The following is a 15,645-nucleotide window of genomic DNA, read 5'->3' as shown; positions in this document are numbered from 1 at the left end:
GAAAACGTCATTGGCTCTCTCTTCCTTTGTCCTCGGCTCTGATTCGTCGCTGCGTGGTGACGTAGGAGTTGCGTCACTGAATGAGGACAGCACCGTTTCTTGGCTAGTTCTCTAGTTGACCTTGCTGCTTCGCGTTGACCGCCAGCAACACAGCGCTCAGCAGAAATACATGACTTCCCTGAGTTTACCTGACATGCCGCAGCTGTCAGTCGCGTCCGCGCCTGTTGTGGCCGGCTCAGGTTTCAGGTTAAGCAAAGGTAACGAACCTTCCGAAAATGCGGGGTTAGCTTTGCACAAGTTAGCATAAACTGTGATTGTGAACGAGCTCGTTTCAGACTGTTTGATAATTATGGTTTGCGTGTGTAGACTTTTATGTTCTTGTAAGTTAGTATTGTAAGCAATAGTTTATTATATTTGTGTTTTAAATGAATGGAAAAATAGCTAGCTAGCAGCAAGCAAAGAAAAGTGGATTGTGTTTCTGTCTGGAAAGCTTCAACTGATAAACAGTTAATCACATAACTTGCTTAACCAGACTGACAGTGACTCGTCTGTTTATTTTTTCTGTCACGTGGGTGCGAACTTTTATCTCTTTTAGAATCGTTTAATGTGATTTATCCGCGAAAGAAACACAGAGAACAAAAAACGGCGCTAGCTGGCTGCCTGTCACGATGGCTACATACATTTCTGTGTTTTTGCTGCAGAGCATTTTCTGGTGGCTCTGCCGGTGGCTGTGGTCGCGGCAGCGGGAGGCTTTTTCCTCAGCCAATACCTGAACAAGCGGAGCAGCAAGAAGGGCCAAGTCAACACGTTCATCAGCAAAGACAGCCCGAAAGTCGTCCACTGCTTCGACATGGAGGACATCGGCTCCAAAGCTGTGTACTGCCGCTGCTGGAAGTCAAAGAAGGTTAGAGTCTGACCTACTGATGGAAAGTACAAATGAGATTAGTTCCTAGGAGTGGTGAGGGATTTGAATTTTCAAACAAAATTAAGGTAATTCTAAGGTTGGTGCTCTGTGCAACCAAATAAAACGGTATTAAAACCCTAAAATCTAAAACTTTTTCATTAGATAACAAAATATTTATTTACATTTATTACACAAAGAACAGAAATGACCTTTTCTCTCAGCTAGCGGCTTGTTACAGGCTGGCGTTCGGCTTCAACCACTAAATCTGTGGCAACATGACTCAAAAATAAAGATCTCAATGTGCATCAAACGCGCATGAAAAAAATAAACGCATTAAGGGATTTTCCAACCTTTCCTTTTTTTAAATCTGTTGAGCATAGTTTCAGAGTTTAGATGCGGGGGGGAAAAGGCTAAATCCTTTGTAAATCATCACAAATGTTGAAGTCATACGTTGGGTTGTAACTTTATTCTAGTGTCTGCATGAATGTTGTCTTTTCTGGTAAATGTATAATAATAATTGTAGTGATTGACATGCGAGAACTGCAACACTGTATTTGACTGTTGACATGTGATAACAGCAGAGTTGCGTCTTGTTTCAAAGTAGGACATATTTTGCCTTTTTGTTTTTTGTTTAATTTTATATTGGCTAAAAATTGTTAACCTTTTAACACCGGAAATATCACCAGCATGTTCCTTGACGTACCGTCACTCTGCGACGGTTTCTGCGAGAATCGGCTGATTCTGACACAGGAGAAAATCTGCTTTTTATGTCGGCTTTGCAGATGCAACTAAAGTGTTGCATCTCGGCTCAAAGCTGCTTTTCTCTGTGTTAGAGTAACGGTAGTCAAAAGAATGTGGTTCATAGTTTTGTAGAAGTGTAGGACCTTCATGGTGTCGTGTGTCGCCCCTGCAGTTCCCGCTCTGCGACGGTTCCCACGCAGCCCACAACGAGCAAACTGGAGACAACGTTGGACCTCTAATCATCAAAAAGAAGGACCCTTGAACCCGCCCACGGATAGGAGGAGCCCCTGGTGGTCCCCGTCGGTGGCCCATTTCATGTTTGTGCAGCAGGGCACCAGGACGACGCTGATGCTGCCCGAACGACCCGCCCCGCCGATAATCGTCGTGATTTTTAAGCTCCCAAACTAATCGAAGACTCTGAGGCCGGCTCCGTCACGTCTTCAGCGTGTCGTCTGCGTGTTGTTGGCTGGCCTTTGTGCGGAGCAGGTGGTGGAAACGTGAAACCCGCAGACCCGTCAGCCTTATATGTAAATCTGCTTCTAAACCCATCTGAATGTTTGGAATGAGTTCCTCTCAGCAGCATCGTCATACCACCTTAAAACACCGGTCTGTGAGAATTGTCAGAGGAACTCAAAGGTTAGATTTAGCTTCTTGGGTGTTTTTTTTCTACTTGCTGCCGTTTGTTTCAACTTGTCTTAATAAAAAGAATTGAGCTCTGAACGGCGTGGTGTCATCCAAAGCTTCACGTCCGTGGATTAACGCTCCATAATGAGTAAACAGCTCTGCAGTGGGGTGGGGGGTGGGGGGGTTGCTCTCTGTGAGGCCCTGGCTGAAGGGGGGGTTGGGGGGGGCAGCTGTGCTGCAGTGTCCACCAAAACACCAGTGGCCATTTTAAGACACGGCAGTTTCCGCGCTTGACCACTAGAAGACGCTGTGTTTACACGGATGGTCCAGGCCAGACGGTGTAGTAACCGTGGGCCCCTGCTCCCATAGTGACACGCACACATGCACATGCACGAGGTGTCTGGCTGCGTGCCAGATGCAGCGAGGACTCTCCGAAGAGGTGGAGTGGACTCCGCTGTCCTGCGTGAGGAGTCCACGGGAGTGCGGGCCGGCAGGAGTCACGCGGCAGGGGTTGTTGCAGGACCTGCTTCAGGTGTGGATCTTCATCCCGTTTTTCATCTGCGCCAAACTTTGGCTCGATTCTGTCCAACTAAACGCACATTACGCGACTTCCCTTCTCTTTGGAAACATGGAAAACTGCAGTTAATAATCCAGGTTTAAACCAGGATTAGGTTGAAGTGGGATTAAAACATTGAATGAACGCTGCAGCATCATCAGTCATTCCGGGTGTTTTGGTTGTTTTTTTCCCCTCATCAATATTTTCTAGCAGAAAAGTGGGTGTTTGTTTTGTTTTGTTTTTGGTGTTTTTACGCGCCGCTCCTCTTGTCGGGATCCATGGCGCGGTGGTCGCGCGCGGATTCCACGGGTCGCCGTGACCGCGCAGCCTCGACCCGCAGAGTCCACTTCGCATTTTGAGCGACGCCCCCAAATTCCGTGCAGAGTGTTTGCAGACCCTCCGGGACGGAGAGGTGGAGGAGGAATCGGCAGCTCCGCCGTCCATATACGCTGCCATCGCCACGCCATTAGTTCATGACTTCATCGCCGCGGCTGACGGGGGGAGATCGGGCCGCGCTCGGACGGTGAGCTCAACCCTTTTCCGCCGCACTTCCTGCCGGTTTGGCCGCCTTGTCTCGTCGCCGCTCGGGCGGCTGCGTGTCGCAGCGACCGCTCGGACTGTGGTCAAGCTCGTCGTGGCGTCGGTCGAGCTGCGTCCTCTTAGGTAACCATAATTACCCCCCCCTCCTTCTTCTCCGGGAAAAAACAACAAAAAGATCGATGCGACCCCGTGATCGAGCCGCGTAAAGCTTCGTAAAGTTCCGCCGTAATTACCAACATTCCCGGGGGTTTGGATCCGCGTTTCCACGCGCAGGACTCCAGCCTGCTCCCTTTTTTTTATCCACAGCAACCGCATCGTTGCGCACCTCGCTGCTCGTCGATACGAGACAAAAGACAGCCTGTTTTTTTTTTTCTCTCCTCCACGGTCCCGTCTTTGCTGTGTCTCTGCTGCTTTCAGCCTCGGCTGGCACACATAACAGCAGTCGTCAAAATGTATTTGAAAAGCGCGCTCCACATTTGACCTGCGCATATGCGCATATCTTTGCATATTGTTGTCGCTCTGTTATTGATTGCATTGATATACCGTGAAATTCTTAAAGGGATACCGCCTCCTGTGTGCGGAAATCCTTTGCCAGGCGCGCATTGTCAGCTGCACGGGTCCTTTCAGCCCCTCTTAGTTCGATTTCTCAACCTAAATTTGTGTTTTTTGGTATTTAAAGCAACCTTAGACGCAGAGGAATAAGTCCACCTTAAAAAACTCCAACATGTCTTATCTTCCTGGGTTGCCTTTTTTTGAGTTTCTCTCTCTGGCATTTCTATTCTTAACCTTCCTGTCTTCATCCTCTACCCATTTCCAGCTCTCCAGGACTCTGCTGCAGAGAATGGGAATAGGGACACAGACTGAGGCTTGCCATTTTGGCTGAAGTAACAGCAGGACAGTTGTCAACCCCGCATTGGCTCCGGTCCTCCACAGCTCCTCCACAAACGCACACACAGCGACGCACAAGGACAGACACACCCCGGCCTCTGCTATGTCCACCGCCGTAGACATTGCTGGCCCTTCCTCCCCGGATCAGGCCCACAGCAGCGCCAAAATCCCCAACGAGCCTCTGAGACCGAGCCTTAAGCGCTCCAGCCACCCCTACAGCCTCTCCCATTACATCTCCTCCCCTTCCCCTGCTGTGGATGTCAAAGGCCTGATCCAGCCCTCCCCGGCACAGCAGCGGGCCGCGCAGCCCGGCCACGCCAAGCCCCGCCGGGCCCCCTCCTGGCCCGACATGTGGGAGTCGCCCAGCGGGCTCCACCTGGCCCACGCCGCGGAGCTGCTGATGCGCGCCGGGCTGCTGGCTCTCACCCCCACCACCGCCGAGCAAACCAGCCTGGGAGCGCAGAGCAGCCAGCCGGCCAAAAGGGAGGCTACCGAGGCCAAGGGGACGAAGAGGGACGGGGAGGGCGGCGGATCTGGACCCGACGAAGAGGAGGAGGACTCCTCTGGATGTAGCACTGACTTCCAGCCCTTCCTCGGCGCCTGGTTCCCCTTCAACCCTGCCCTGTTCCCCCTGGCAGGCTTTCAGATGGGTGGAGGTCACTGGAGGAGCGCGGCCATGGGAGCCGAGGGCATGGAGGGGCTGGTGGCCGAGGGCTACTCCCCCAGCTCTCTGGGTGGAAACAGCGGTGGGCGACGGAAGAGGAAAAGGTGCGGTGAGTGCGTACCTTGCCGCCGCCAGACGAACTGCGAGCAGTGCAGCAGCTGCCGCAATCGCAAGAGAGGACACCAGATCTGTAAATACAGGAAGTGCGAGGAGCTGAAGAGGAAGCCCGGGGGGCCGGGGTTCGAGAGCAGGGTGTCTGGATTTGATCTGAGGGGATCCGACTTTACTTTGGCCCTGGCGCAGGAGAGAAGCAACACAGCCCTGGACGGATAGTAACTCCTGACTTGGCCACGTTTGTCAGAGGATGCTGGTTGGATGATTGTTTGGGAGCTGTAGTCCGATCGACACCGCACTGACCCGCTGGGACTACGATCCAAAGACCCGCAGATCTGGTGTTTAGGGAGGAACTGCAGCTCCGTTTCAGAATGTCCACACTTGTTCCCATCCTTTTCTTTTGACAATCAGTGAATCGGTGTGGTAAAAAAAAGGAAGGAAGGATACCAAGGTGTGTCAATATTTACATGACAACAACAACAACCTGTACATAGACTGTAAATACCTGGAAAACATTATGTCTTCTGTTATTCTTTAATTTTTTTTTTTACATTGCTTTCCAGTTTGGATGTATCGTGCTTCAACATAAAAAAACGGAGCCCAAAAATGTTTTGTTTCTGATGAGGGAGTTTCTGCTTCTGTTGATCCTGACGTTGATGCATCAGTAAGAAAATGAATGAGTTCAGCCTTGGCTAAATTATTTCATGTGCAACTTGTACTGTAGAGCCCTGTTTGCCCTTTTGAAATAAAAGAGAATTTGCCATGTGCACTTGTCTACAGGGTCGGTGCTCTGCCTGCTGTACCTGCGTCCGTTATTTATTTATTTCTTTTTCGTGTTTTAATTGGGCGTGTGTGTGTGTGTGTGTGTGTGCGCGGCCGGCCGTGTTGCTGCGTGTGCGGCTGGCACATGCGTGCGAGTGGGGTTGTGTGGATTATGAGTCACCTAATGGTGTGGCTGAGAGCCTTATCACAACCCCACAGACGCGCGCGCGCACACACAGACGCACACAAAAACACCTACACGATGATTTTGGCCTGTGCACATGGTTTGGTAAACTTGAAGCACAAATTTTCGTATTTTGTTAAGTTTGTGCGTTTAAAGAAAAAAATCCAGCTGGACTCAGAGCTTTGGGTTTTCTTTCTTGCTTGTTGCCGTAACGATGGCTGATGTGATAAGACCTTCTTCCTCAGCGCCACACTCCAGGGGACCGCAGGGAAGACGTAACCATGGCAACGGCCGGCCCGAGGTGTCACGCTATAATTGGGCCACGGCTGCACTTCCTGTGAGCCTTCAGTCAGGGGGATCGCAGAGGGACTGTGTGTGTGTGTGTGTGTGTGTGTTTGCATGCATCTGTGGGGGTGGAGGGGGTCCGTGTGTGTGTGTGTGTGTGTGTGTGTGTGTGTGTGTGTGTGTGTGTGTGTTTGTCAGGCAGGCAGAGAGAAAGCGCCGCTGCGCGCCAGCCAACGCAGGACACTGCCAACTCATGAAGAAAAGCAGCGAGCTCCAACATCATGCTATTACAACGCTCCCACTGAATGAGAAACACGCCGTCTTTGAGTTTCAGTCTAGTGTTTCTTCATCTCCGGGACAAAAGGGGAATTTCAGATTCTTGGATCAGCGCCCCCCCCCCACCCCCCCACCCTTTCCCCTCTTCAGTGCCTTTTCTAGTGATTTGGAGCTTAATCCCCCCCTACACCCTCCTCCTCCACCACCACCACCCAAACCCTCCTCTTTTGGTCCCGTCGCACATAAACACGTATGCACACACACACACACACCGGAAATCTGTGTCACCCGCTGCCCAGCAGGTCCAGTGACTCCCTGAACGCCTGCAGTCTGGCTCCACTGGCCTGCAAGATGGCAGGAGAGAAAGGGAGGTGGGGGCGTGATTGGGGGGAGGATAGAGGGGGGGAGGAGGGGAGGGGGGTGGAAAGTGGATCCAGGGAGAGTGGAGGAAGAGGGGTTGGGGGGGGGGGCATGGTGAAGGGCAGAGAGAAGGGGAGGCAGGGGGTGAGCGCGGGTGAAACTGGGAGAGATGAAAAGCAGGCCGCAGGGGGGGAGGAGGAGGAAGAGGAGGAGGGAAGGAGAGGGACATGCGTGGAGGAGGACGGGGAGATGGACAGCAGGAGATGAAGATAACGGCGGCCAAACAAAGGAGGGGAGGGATGAGCGTGAGAGTGCAGCTGAGGGGCGGAGATGCAGAGATTCTCAGGTGAAAGATGGAGACGCCGTCCAGAGCGCCGCCGGTGTGAGCCGCCAGAGCCCCCCCCCCCATGGCGCTTACATATGTTAGCACCAGCCGTTTTGGAGGAGAAACTCCTCACATTCACGCTGCAGCAGCAGAACAATCCGCCAGCCCTGGGCGGACCCCTGCTCCAGAACCCCTGATAACAGCGCTCTGGCCCACAGACACCGTCTTCCTGTTCTTTCCTTCTTCCACTCGCCCCACCTCCCCTGCCACTGGTGGCTGCGGCCTCACGTGTGCAACACAAACAGCGTCTTTTATATCTTAACATTTGACTCACATGCAAACAACAGCGCCGTACATCCTCCAAAAGCTCTCGCTCATCTGCCCGGAGATTGTGTTTTGGTGACTCACAGGTCAAAGAGGGCCGTTGACCTTTAACTCCTAAAGCTGTTAAAGGTGGATTCACAGCAGAGCCAGTTCCATATACAGCATCACCCTGATGTTGTCTGTTTGCCAGTAAAATACAACGAAGCATCAAAGTCACAGCTTATAAAAGTTAAAACAAACCTCCTCGCCATATCATTCCTCGTGGTGTACACAAAATTCTGAAGTCACAGTGGTTCCAGGAAGTAAAAACCTTGTTGGTTTTCTTTTAGGGGTGTAGTAAAAAATAGATTTGGTGATACCTGTATCGATTCAAAATGCTGTAATATTTAATTAGTTATCAGCGTCTGACTCTTGTTTTCCACTTAAACCCCAGACACCAATATCACAATATGCATTGTATCACAGGACGTGTATCGCGATATGTACCATATCGCAAGACTCCTGCCGATATACACCCCTAGCTTCTTCATCAGATTTAACCACTGATTAATGATTTACCTGCGGCTCCAACCCAATAAAGTCAATTCAGTCTGCATTTTTACTCGATACAGACTGCGCCATCTTGGAGCCAGATGACGTCAGTAATCGTCAGTACTGAGTACTGAGCTTGTTAGAAGTGTTTTGGACGTGGGGCCAGCAGGAACTTCCTGTTCGGAACTCAAGGTGGGAGGGGTCACTAAGTCCAGTTCTCCTAAACAGTCAATGGAGATAACAAACGCTCTTTCACATACCGTAACTCATCACCCAATCAACGTCAATCAGCGGAGAACAGCGGCTTTTGACATCATTTACACAGATATGTAACACATTACTAACAAAGTGTAAGATATTAGCATAAGGCTGCTTTTCTGACAATAACATAATTCTGCCTGAATTATGTTATTTGCTAAAACAGTTGAAGAGTTACAGTAACGGAAAGAGTGTCAACACTGGAGCCAAGGCTCCGGTGTAAAAGGGTTAAAGTCGCAGTTTCCAGTAGAAGAGCCGGTTGTTAAAATGATGGTGTATTTTGTGTTACAAGCACAAAATTTGGCATGGACGTACGTATCTTAGGAACCCCTTCTTTCAGAAAAGCACATTAGCCACAAGAAAATCCAAGATTTTTAAAATAGATAATATACATAGAATGGATTGTGTAGGTTCCCCTCAAGTCTGAAGACTGCAATTTGTGCACAAAGAGCCCATATTGTTAAGACTGGAGCAAATAGACATTGAATATTTTTGTACCAATTGAGCGTCTGGTCGACATCTTTACAAATGGCCGCCATTTTTGATTTTAATTGTGGCTAACATGCATTTCTGAAAGAGGGGATCCAGAAGTACATCCATGCCAAATTGGATGCTTGTATCTCCAAATCCAACAAACCAGCTCCGCTACAGGAAGTATAAACATTTGATCAAACTTTTCATCAGACCCTTTAACTCTAGAAATGTCGCCGGTGACGCCCAAATAACACATGCTCTTTGACATTCAGTAATTCTTCGGTTTACGATTAACACCAATCAGCTCTTTCTGACATGGAGAAAAGCAGCTTTGCACCGATAGGCAACACTTTACGTTAGTAATGTGTTGCATAAAGACTCAAAGTCACTTTTCTCTGAGACAGAATCCAATGGAATCACTTAAATTGCATAAACAGTTGAAGAGATACAGTAGTAGAAAGAATGTCAACACTGGAGCCATAGCATCGATGTTCAAGGGTTAATCAACCAGTTTTCCATTCCATACTGTTAGCAACTCACATTTTGCATTAAATGCCTCCTTTTCATCCGAGCAATTCCCCCTTTAGCATACCATAATGTTCGTTGGGGAGGGTCCTACTAAATACCCACCCATTCAAGCTCCTGTGGACCTGTTGAGAATGAACCGCAGTCAGGACTCCGCTGGAAAATCCTGCAAGATAACAAATAACATGAAATACTAGAATGTCACTGAAAATGGTATGAAAGAATGAGCTTAGCAAACACTAAAGGCACTAATGGCCAAACAAGGCTAATGCACACAGCTAAAAACAATCATTATGCTAACACGCTAATGGTTTGCAAGTGTCTGTCATGTCCAAGTCACTTTGGTCTTCTGTCTTCTGTTCACTCATTTAGCAATCAGTTGCTAATTAGCACTACAGTTCAGCTGTGGAGAGGGGGGGGGGGGGGTCTGACTTTATCTCTGCAGTCAAACAAAGAGACTTTACACTACTGAGGGTTTAGCTACAATTAAGCAACTGGGACCCTAATGATGTTAGCCAACAAAAATCCAGCGGATCAAAAGTAAGTAACCAAAATCTGTTTTTTAAAGTCATTTAGTACAGCCACTAATTGATAAATTCTTGCCGGGTGTACTGTTGAAATTAGTCTTTGATTCTAACAACAAGGATGCAAACGATTTACCTCATTAATCCCTAAATCATGCATTATTCATGATGACAAAAACCTGAATAATTTCAGAATTTATCATGAATTCATGTAAAAAAATCTTACAGTGGCATGTGAACACTTTTCTTTTAATAGACAATTCGTTAATTCATGTTAATTCATTATCAAACATATAGTTTTTACCAAACAGGTGCAGTAGATCCATAAATCTCATAAACCTGTGGTACAACAAAATGAAAGCTTTATTTAAACATATATTTTCTTACACTGGTATCTCAGAAAAGAAATTAGAGACAAGAGCCACTCAGAGTGACGTGTCCTGAGTTTGTGTTGTGCGTCTTGTGATACCATCTAGAGTTTGTGTGGCACGTCCTAACTTTGAGTGGTGTCTTGAATTTGTGTGGTGTAGATGCTCCACTTAGGATAAATACTTCTTTGGGAAAGAAGTTTCTTGGGTAGGGGGGTGTTACGGCTGTGTTTGGTTTTGCTCATTCTGTTTGATCTGTGTTTTGTGTATTTTATCTTCTATCGGAGTGGGACTTCGTTGTTTTTTTGTGTATCTTGTTTCTGCATCAGAGTGGGGCCTCTGTGTTTTTGTGCATCTTTGTGCGTGTGTGGGTCTGATTATTGGCAGGTGTGGTGCTGAGAAGGTGTGGCTCTCAATTGGACCCAAGCTGATGGAGACAGCCTTCAAAAGCACCATGTGGACCTCCAGCCTTGGAGAAGGGAGCTTGGCTCCGCTGCAGCTTCACGCTCTTCTCCCCTTGTTTTGTTGTGTTACACTTTATTGTGTGTTGTAGTTTTTTGTGGTGCTTTGTAGGTTGTTTTGTTTTCAGGCCTGCTCCATGTTGTGTTTTGTTTAAGTGAAGCTGTAGGGGTGAACTGCCATTTTCTCTAGTACTCCTTTTCTCCTGTTTGTTAGTCCAGGGTGGTTAGTGTTTGTCTTTGTTTTCCTTTTTCTTTTGGTTCAGGTAAGATTGTTTTCTGGGCTTAGATGCGTTGGAGTCTTGTTATTTTGGCCTTGGTTCACCCTGTAGTCATTTTGCTTCACTTGTAGGTTCTTGTTGGGTTTTTATAATTTATATATATTTTTTTAATTAATATGTAACTATTTGTATAGAGAATTGTTTTGGTGTTTTTGTTTAAATTTGGTGACAAAACTATGAGGTACCCCTAGATCAGTGTTTTTCAACCTTTTCGGAGCCAATACACACTAAATCCTTGACAAAAATCCAGTGGTACAAAAGCACCAAAAAAAAAAAAAGATACTCAGACTGTATTGATGTATAGTCCCTCCACAATCTCACTTGCATTTTTGTGGTTAAAGATTAAAGTTAAATTGGTCTTCAGTAATAAATCCCCCCCCCCAGATTATTAACATGCAATTTTGTGTAACCTCACAAAAAGCCAAATATATTCTTTCTGAATTGTGATGTATTTTTTAAATATTTCTTTCAGTGTTGGTGCAAAGGGAACTGTAATCTTTGAACACTTGTATGATCACAATATGTTAAATGTTACACAAAAAACAAACACGTTTTTTCTGTAGCTACACAAAAAGTGAACATGTTGAAATTTTAGGTTTTCTCGTCTTGATCAAAGATGAAGTCTTTGAAAACTTTTAACTGTTTTATTTCTTTTTAGCTTGTTGAATTGTTTCAATTTAGTTTGTCTGTTGGCCAGTTCACCTTTATCCTGTTCCTTAAATGTTATCACGTCTTAAGTTCAACATGTAAAATAATCCAGACATTATCAGAAAAGTGTTTCCGTTAGATGACCCTGACCAAATTCTGGAATGTTTGGCTGTTAATAAACACAAACCTAAACTGTTGACCTCTGATTTCATTAAGAAGTTTTAAAAACTGTTGTGGTTTCAAGACGCTTAACAGGGAAGACTCATTGTAGCTGAGATGCTGTCGCTTTAACCCGATGCATCATGGGAGATCAAGTGTGTGTAAACGGCCAGTGTGCCACGGCACACACTGGTTGAAAAACACTGCCCTAGACATCAAATGGGGTGTAACGCAGCCAAAATGATGCATGATCATCTTTATTTAAACAACTGTTTTCCATTAGACTAAAGTATTAAACATCAAATTGAGAATGTGACATAAAAGGAACATGTTCTTTTGCTTTGCTTCTATTTGGCTCCAGAGAGTTTCAAATTAAAACTGAATATAATGTATAAATTTTTTTTTATAGCCAGTCAAGCATGTCACTGACAGGTATAAAGCATTTGCTATTACATCATCTGATTGTTAAACTAAAACTAAACTCAAATCTAAAGATTGTGTTAATGCTCAGTCACAAATACCTTTCTTATTGCCTCTAATGGCTTCATCTCTGATCTTCCTGGATCTCGGTGCTGCTGTTGACACCTCTGACCGTTAACACACCAAACACAGCATTGAGGCCAAGTTTACTGCTTTAGGCCAATTTGGGTTGGATTTCTGTAGCGGATTTAGGTTTTTAAGAACAAAATCAGAGCGTTATGGAGTTCCACATGGCTCTGGACTCGGTCCACTTTTGTTCTACTACATGTGTTTATTTTTTTGCTGTCTTTTGGAGAATATAGAATTAATGTTCCATTGACACCAAATCTGCAACTTCATGTTGGAAACATTTAGACATCCTGACTGTAGTTTCTGCTAAATATGGTTTTTGGTTTCCACATTTAAAGCCTCAGTCACATGCATCCGTTCGGGAGGTTGGCCTGTATGGGTGCTGCGGGTTTCTGGGTTGTCCGGGCCCGTGGAGAGGAGCGCAGGTGTGTCTTGCAGTTCCCTTGAAGGTTGTATGGCCACCTTAAGAGACCTCAGGAAAATGGAATTTACCATTGGTTGGGCATGTGGTGTATTAGGAAATATTCCAAAGGATAATTTAGGTTGTACGCACTTATGTGTCGATGCCATTACGCCACACTCTAGTCGTTAGTAAAGTGCGAGTCTTGGCCTTGATTGCCAGGAAATGCTGCGGTGTGCAATCCAGCCAGCAAGGTCAAGTGGGCCCCAGATGGTTAAAAAGTGGGCAGAAAATGTGGGCACCACCTGTGTTTGCACACATTGGCTTAAGTGGACACTCAGTGGGCTGGCTCACTATGCTAGCCAGCCCTTGTGGACAACTGAGCTGTCCACCTGGTGGCCTAGCATCCCCGCTGCGCTAGCCGGCAGTCTGGTGGACAGCACCGAGTGCTGGGGCCACCATGGAACCTGCGGACAAACCCATCTGGGGCCCACACTTTCTGCCCACTTTTTAACCATCTGGGGCCCACTTGGCATTGCGAGCTGGGAGGTGACACGGAAATGTCCCTCGGACGCCTGTCGGATGTCCACACTAACTACTCTCTGATTGCAAGGAGTGTGCACTTACCATATTAACAGCATTAACAAGCTCCTTGTACAGGATTTGGAGGGTCAGAAAAAAGAAAAATGCGCATGATGTGCCGACTTTACCCTCACTTATTGTTGAGAATATTTTATTTATTCATCCGAGGTCATGGAAAAAGTTTCCTGACACTTAGCCTTGAATTTTGTTTCAGTGTTTGCTAAAACCTGTTGTTTACAATATACCCATAGATAAAAATGTGCGCGAACGTTGTCGCTCTACGGACTTACCGAGCAATCTACGACTGATTTTTCGTGCAGGCCGCCTGCAGGCCCCATACAGGTTTGCTTATTTTTCTGCGGTATCCACCCATAAAGTGTAGCTGATGTTGAATTCTGTCCTCTGTATGACGTTGACATGATGGGAGTATTAATTCCCACTTAGAGATCTCCTGTGTGAGCCCCTCTCCACTGCTTACCTGTAACACGAAGGCCTTAATGATTAGCCTGAAAGCATGAGACTCGTTTGTTCAGATTTTAGGAGCTCTTTGTTCCCAGAGTGAGGGGTTGAATTTCTGTTTTTCAGAAAACATTTAGAGCTAGTTTAGTCAGGTTTTTGAAACCACTCAACCTGGTTTCAGGTCTGAGCTGAGAAACATCCCTTTTGATTTTTGGGATTCAGTTGGGATTCAATCATTCTGTTCTTTAGTCGAGGACGGTGCTAAAGATGGAGAGCAATAAAAAAATCCAGACAATAGCTAATTATGTTGTGAAAGAACAAACAACTGTCCGTTTACAGTATGGTTTTTGAGGAGAGTGGTACCAGAACTACTAGCTATTGTAATTTTTTTTGCATACTATTATTTTTCAAAATTGCAGCGTTTTCAAACTTTGATCAACAACTGTGAGGAGAAGAAATCCCACTCTATTGTTTTGGTAAACAATGGCTCTCCCTCATTATGTGGCTAATCAGTTAGTGTCTCGGTTACCTGGCAGGGTTAAGTGTTTCATTTAATCCATAAATTGAAATTGGCTGCTCATTACAGTGGGAAATTTGTAACGGAACTTGCTTTTCTTCTGAGAATTTGACGGTTTGCTTTTTTTTCTTGACTGGGCTAGTTCTGCCCTGTGGGTCTTTTCTTTTAAATCTGCGGGCAAGTTTTTCCCAGAAACCTGACTTCATGAAGACACTGCTAAGACGGACATGATTCCTCTTTGTCGGTGAGCTTCTAGCTGCAGCCCAGTTCTGCTCCAATGAGTCTCTCTGTTACTTACTCATTAACTTCCCAGAACAACTCTGTCACTATCAGAATACCCATAAGGCAACACTCTCGAAGCCTGTTTTTCTTTTTAAAAAATTGAAAGCCCTGGCTTAAAAATCCCCATTTGAGAAGGTTTCCAAAGGGAAAATGTGGTGCTTTCTTTTTCCTAAAGCCATTTAGACAAAAAGTGATAATTAAAAACAAAATGAGATTCGTGTTTATGTAAAACCTAAATAGATTATTTTGCTAAATCAAGTCTGCTTTTTTTTTGTTGCAGGAAAAGGCCCTGAAGTAATGCACGTTTGAACAGTGAGCACGAACTTGCGCTCACTTTTAAGACACGCCAAAAAATAACTGCTAGAATTGCTTGAATTTTACCAACAAATAGAGACAGATTAGATTACAAGAAGTCATTGATGGACACTTCCTTACAGAACAAAGATGAAGGAGCTGCTACAATGTGTGACTGGGAAACCCAACACCGTCCTTCTATATATAGTGGGGCTTTTCACACTGTGTGCATGACTGCTCGTGTTAAGTCACATGATTCAAGATATATGGGTGGACAGCCACACGCACACATGCAGGCTGAGGGTGTGGAGGAGGCGAGGGAATGCGGCAGGGGTTTATTGAGTTGAGTGTGACGTTTTGCCTCCCGTGACCGCATTCTCATTTGCCCTGTCTCCCCAAGCGTCTCGCCCTCTGTCTCAGACTTAACCGCATGCTAATCAGCTGTGTGCGCAGTTTGTTTGATCTCCCATGGCATGTTTTCAGTTGCGTCCCAATGAATAGGTAACTGCTGTTCTGCTTTTGGGGTTTTCTCCATTACATTCTTGCAATGGAGAGGGGTACACTGTCATGCAAGGAAAACACAATGCCACTCTCGTGTTTGCCTTAGATATTTATTTTACAGTCAAATAACAGAACACATGCAGGAATCTAACGATTATAAATGCATATGGAGGATCAGAAACTCAGGAGTACTAAAAATTAATTTGTGACAGTAGTTTTCCCAAAAGCGGGAGCATTTAGTTTGTCAGTAACTCCAGGTGTATCTTTCTGAGCGCTGAAAATGACACA

The 15,645-nt window shown here is 46.1% G+C and overlaps 3 protein-coding genes across 5 annotated transcripts in view; all 3 read left to right on the top strand.

Annotated features, from left to right (window-relative positions):
• The first annotated feature begins 31 nt into the window (after positions 1-31).
• On the top strand, positions 32-2,365 carry zgc:110843 (CDGSH iron-sulfur domain-containing protein 1). Its single transcript, XM_004084148.4, has 3 exons — positions 32-257; positions 702-904; positions 1,818-2,365. The coding sequence occupies exons 1-3, from the start codon at positions 170-172 to the stop codon at positions 1,905-1,907; spliced, it is 381 nt and encodes a 126-aa protein (XP_004084196.1). The 5' UTR covers positions 32-169; the 3' UTR covers positions 1,908-2,365.
• A 296-nt stretch (positions 2,366-2,661) lies between these two features.
• On the top strand, positions 2,662-5,800 carry cxxc5b (CXXC finger protein 5b). Of its 3 annotated transcripts, none has more exons than XM_023959361.2 (2): positions 2,662-2,801; positions 4,183-5,800. In XM_023959361.2, exon 2 carries the CDS (start codon positions 4,357-4,359, stop codon positions 5,248-5,250), a length of 894 nt encoding a protein of 297 aa, XP_023815129.1. In that variant the 5' UTR covers positions 2,662-2,801; positions 4,183-4,356; the 3' UTR covers positions 5,251-5,800. The 3 variants fall into 3 exon arrangements, with proteins under 3 accessions (XP_023815129.1, XP_023815127.1, XP_023815128.1); XM_023959359.2 differs by having other exon boundaries at positions 2,683-3,348; XM_023959360.2 differs by lacking the exon at positions 2,662-2,801 and adding an exon at positions 3,205-3,488.
• Positions 5,801-9,747: 3,947 nt separating this feature from the next.
• The window catches only part of psd2 (pleckstrin and Sec7 domain containing 2), a 63,010-nt gene continuing 57,112 nt past the window's right edge, over positions 9,748-15,645 (top strand). The window contains exon 1 of the mRNA XM_078953745.1: positions 9,748-9,875. The gene's annotated coding sequence lies outside the window, so the exon portion shown is untranslated. The remainder of the gene's footprint in view (positions 9,876-15,645) is intronic.

Source organism: Oryzias latipes, chromosome 10, assembly GCF_053564925.1.
Source record: "Oryzias latipes strain Hd-rR chromosome 10, Olatipes_Hd-rR_3.1".
NCBI classification, from domain to species: Eukaryota; Metazoa; Chordata; class Actinopteri; order Beloniformes; family Adrianichthyidae; genus Oryzias; species Oryzias latipes.
This window is presented reverse-complemented; position numbering and strand designations above follow the sequence as displayed.